General features: G+C 40.5%; 1 protein-coding gene across 1 annotated transcript in view; it reads right to left on the bottom strand.

Moving 5' to 3' along the window:
- RAD51C (RAD51 paralog C) overlaps positions 1 to 4587 on the bottom strand; it is a gene marked incomplete at its 5' end in the record, with an annotated part of 57573 nt that overhangs the window by 18997 nt on the left and 33989 nt on the right. Inside the window, one exon of the mRNA XM_017539717.2 lies at positions 3700 to 3831. Within this exon, the coding sequence (XP_017395206.2) occupies positions 3700 to 3831 (132 nt within the window). The remainder of the gene's footprint in view (positions 1 to 3699; positions 3832 to 4587) is intronic.

Raw genomic sequence — 4587 nt, 5'->3', positions numbered from 1 at the left:
CAAGACTCCGCCTCAAAAAAAAAAAAAAAAAATTGTAGAGACGAAGTCTCACTGTATTTCCCAGGTTGGTCTCAAACTCATGGGCTCAACTGATTCTCCTACCTTGGCCTTCCAGAGTGCTGGGATACAAGCATGAGCCACTGTTGTGGCATGATGTCATTTTCTAAAAAGTAAGTTTGTATATGCATAAAGTCAGCAAAAATATTTACACCAGATAACAATATTTACACCATTTCTGGGTAATGAATAATCACCTTCTACATTTTTTATTGTTTAGAACTTTTTTTTTTTTTTTTTACAAAAAGCATACATGGGCCTGATGCAGTGGCTCATGCCTGTAATCCCAGCACTTTGGGAGGCTGAGGTGGGCGGATCACAAGGTCAGGAGTTCAAGATCAGCCTGACCAACATGGTGAAACCCCGTCTTTACTATAAATACAAAAATTATCTGGACATGGTAGCATGCGCCTGTAATCCCAGCTACTCGGGAGGCTAAGGCAGGAGAATCGCTTGAACCTGGGAGGCAGAGGTTGTGGTGAGCCGAGATTGTGCCACTGCACTCCAGCATGGGCGACAGAGCTAGACTCCGTCTCAAAAAAAAAGAAGGAAAAAAAAGCATACAATATTCTTTTATTTTTTTTCTTGAGACAGAGTCTTCAGTGAGCTGAGATCAGGCCATTGCATTCCAGCCTGGACAACAATCTGTCTCAAAAAATAAACAAAAAATACCTTAAAACTATTATTTTTCCTTTTTGAGATGGAGTCTCGCTGTGTTGCTCAGGCTAGATAGAGTGCAGTGGTGTGATCTCAGCTCACTGCAACCTCCGCCTCCTGGGTTCAAGCGATTCTCCTGCCTCAGCTTCCCAAGTAGCTGGGATTACAGGAGCACGCCTGGGTAATTTTTGTATTTTTAGTAGAGACGGGGTTTCAGCTTGTTGGTCAGGCTGGTCTTGAACACCTGACCTCATGATCTGCCTGCCTCAGCCTCCCAAAGTGCTGGGATTATAGGCATGAGCTACCTTGCCTGGCCAATTATTCTTATTTTATGTATATATATATATTTTTTTTTTTTTTTTAGAGATGGGGTCAGGCTTTGTCGTCCAGGCTGGTTTCAAACTCCTAGCTTCAGGCGATCTCCCACTTTGGCCTTCCAAAAGTGCTGGGATTACAGGTGTGAGCCACCACATCTGGCCTTAAAATTATAAAATACATTATCAAAAGCTATACATGTTATATATATATATATATATATATATATATATATATATATGCTAATTGGGGGGGGAAAAAAACCTTCAAGCAAAGAATTTATAAAGTGAGAGGGGAAAAGTGTGTCCCTGACCCCACAAAATCCTATCCTTGGAAGTAACCACAGCCGGGCACAGTGGCTCATGCATGTAATCCAAGCACTTTGGCTAAGGTAAGCAGATGATCACTTGAGCCCAAGAGTTAATGACCAGCTAGGAGACATGATGAAACCCTATCTCTATTAAAAAAAAAAAAGAAATACAAAAATTAAGCAGGCATGGTGAAATGCACCTGTAGTTTCAGCTACTAGGGAGGCTGAGGTGCAAGGGTCACTTGAGCCTGGGATGTTGATGCTGCAGTGAGCCCTGATTGCGCCACTGCACTCCAGTAAGATTGCGTCTCCAAAAAAATAAAAAAGAAGTAGCTACTGTTAATGTTTTGGTCCTTTCAGATCTTTCTCTTCACATATACAAATATAAATGCATACATATAATTTTAAGTTTTCTCTAACGTGGGATGACATTAAGTATATTTTATATATGACTTAAATTTTTTCACTCAGTAATATATCTGTATATATCTTCTTCCACGTTAGGACGTTTATATTTACAGCACTCTTCTTAAACACTACCTACTATCTGATGTTATTGTTTGGATTGCTTTTTTAGTTAGAAGAGATGAAGCTATTTCTGTTAACATAAGGAGCCAGGTGCGGTAGCTCACACCTGTAATCCCAATGCTTTGGGAGGTCAAAACGGACGGACTGCCTGAGCTCAGGAGTTGAAGACCAGCCTAGGCAACATGGTGAAACCCTGTCTCTACTAAAATACAAAAAATTAGCTGGGCGCGGCAGCATTCACCTGTAGTCCCAGCTACTCGGGAGGCTGAGGCAGGAGAATTGCTTGAATCTGGGAGGCCTTCTGCCTCCCAGTTGCAGTGAGTCAAGATCATGCCACTGCACTCCAGCCTGGGCAAGAGAGCAAAACTCCATCTCAAAAAACAAAACAAAACAAAAAATAAATAAAAGAAGGAACTATGCGACCCATTAGTCTTGAGTGCCCCCTACTGGGGGCTCTTCACTGACATTAACAAAATGCTAAATTACAATTAATTTAAGCAAGAAGTAATTCAAACACCGGCACTATACTTTTCAGCATATGGCAAAAATCTGGAAATTCAAAGAAAAAAAGTCTGCTTTGAAATGATTTTATTGGGGAAGTTCATTATTTACTTATGATGTATTACAGGCATGTGCTAAGGTCTCTCTAATTAAGGTAACGACAAAGAAATCAAGCTAAGCAGTCTGACCTTCTTACATCTTACTCCCAGACAAGTGTGTGTTATTTGTGTTAATGGTGAGAAGCAGTTTCAGAATGGGAAGTAACGGCAAACAGGCAATTAAAAAGGAGTAAGGCAAAACTTTAAAAAAATATACATAGATAGATAGATAGATAGATAGATAGATATAGATATAGGCAGGGCGTGGTGGCTCATGCCTGTAATCCCAGCACTTTGGGAGGCCGAGGTCAGTGGATCACAAGGTCAGAAGTTGAAGATCAGCCTGGCCAAGATGGTGAAATGCCATCTCTACTAAATATACAAAAAAATTAGCTGGGCATTTTGGCAAGTGCCGGTAATTCCAGTTACTCAGGAGGCTGAGGCAGAGAACTGCTTGAACCTGGAAGGCGGAGGCTGCAGCGAGCCGAGATCACACCACTGCACTTCAGCCTGAGCAACAGAGTGAGACTCTGTCTCAAAAAAAAAAAAAAAAAAACTCTTCACTTCTGAGCCTATATTTACTTCTTTCCTCACATTTCAAATCTTCAAGAGTTATTTAGCTCTACCTCAAATCATCTAGGCTGTTTACACTATGTAATGTTTAAATCCATCTGAATCTGTGATTATATATTACATAATAATCAAAGACTCAAAGTAAAAGAAAACCAGGAATGTTGGAAGAGTTGACCTGAAAAACAAAGTTCATTTTTTTTTCTTGAGATGGAGTCTTGCTCTGTTGCCCAGGCTGGAGTGCAATGGTGCCATCTTGGCTCACTACAACCTCCGCCTCCTGGGTTCAAGCAATTCTCCTGCCTCAGCCTCCCAAGTAGCTGTGATTACAGGCATGTGCCACCATGCCCAGGTAATTTTTTGTAGTTTTAGTAGAGACGGGGTTTCACCATGTTGACCAGGATGGTCTCGATCTCTTGACCTCGTGATCCACCCGCCTCGGCCTCCCAAAGTGCTGGGATTACAGGCTTGAGCCACCGCGCCCGGCCTAGAATTTTTTAAATAGAAACCAAACCAAACAGAAACTTTACTCAAAACTGCATATCTATATTATTTATTACACAGGCAAATGCTATTTTGCTATTTCATTTTATACATTTTGACATTAACATTTTATACAGTCTTGACTTTGTTGTATAACTCTCTTCACTAGTTAATACTTACAGCTAATCTGTGATTATTTGCAAGACTGATCATTTGCTGGGCTAGGCCATTTAATAACCGAGTACGAAGAGACAGGTCATCTAGGTCATGACGAAATGGAAAAGCAATGCCATCCACGATCACCAACCGAACCTAAATACAAAAGAGATAATATTAGATTTGGTATGAAAAATATAATAAAGATGATATCCAAAAACCATAGTCCATTACATGAAAAAACCTTAAAATCTAGGGGGTTTATTTCCAACTGTCTAAAGTATGGCTTTCTTGTGGAAAGTTACAAAGCTGTTCACTCAATACTTTCTGCAATAATCACTAAAAATTAAAATGGACTCTGCTTTGATAATTTATCAACTTTAAAAAAGTAATTATTATAATTTTCTTATAACTTGCCACTGTACACAGTCTTTACTGATAAAAAGCACATTTAAAGTCCTCGTAAAACTTGTGAAAACGCTTAAAGAAAAAGTCTTGTTAAAACAACAAATTTGTCAATTAAATATACCAATTTTAACTTCAGGGTTCCTTTTATGTTTCTTTAAAAAAAAACCCTATGGGCTCATGTCTGTAATCCCAGCACTTTGGTAGGATGAGGTGGGTGGATCATGAGACAGGGAATTGAGACCAGCCTGGTCAATATGGCGAAACCCCATCTCTACTAAAAATACAAAAATTAGCCAGGTGTGGTGGTGGGCACCTGTAGTCCCAGCTACTCGGGAGACTGAGGCAGAAGAATTGCTTGAACCTGGGAGGTGGAGCTTGCAGTGGGCTGAGATCACGCCACTGACTCCAGCCTGGGTGACAGAGCAAGACTCTAAGTCAAAAAAAAGAAAGACTGTAATCCCAGCACTGTGGGAGGCCGAGGCGGGTGGATCACGAGGTCAAGAG

Source organism: Cebus imitator, unplaced genomic scaffold (assembly GCF_001604975.1).
Source record: "Cebus imitator isolate Cc_AM_T3 unplaced genomic scaffold, Cebus_imitator-1.0 Scaffold121, whole genome shotgun sequence".
In the NCBI taxonomy this organism is placed as follows: domain Eukaryota; kingdom Metazoa; phylum Chordata; class Mammalia; order Primates; family Cebidae; genus Cebus; species Cebus imitator.
The sequence above is the reverse complement of the archived record's forward strand: the minus strand, read 5'-3'. Positions and strand labels throughout refer to the sequence as shown.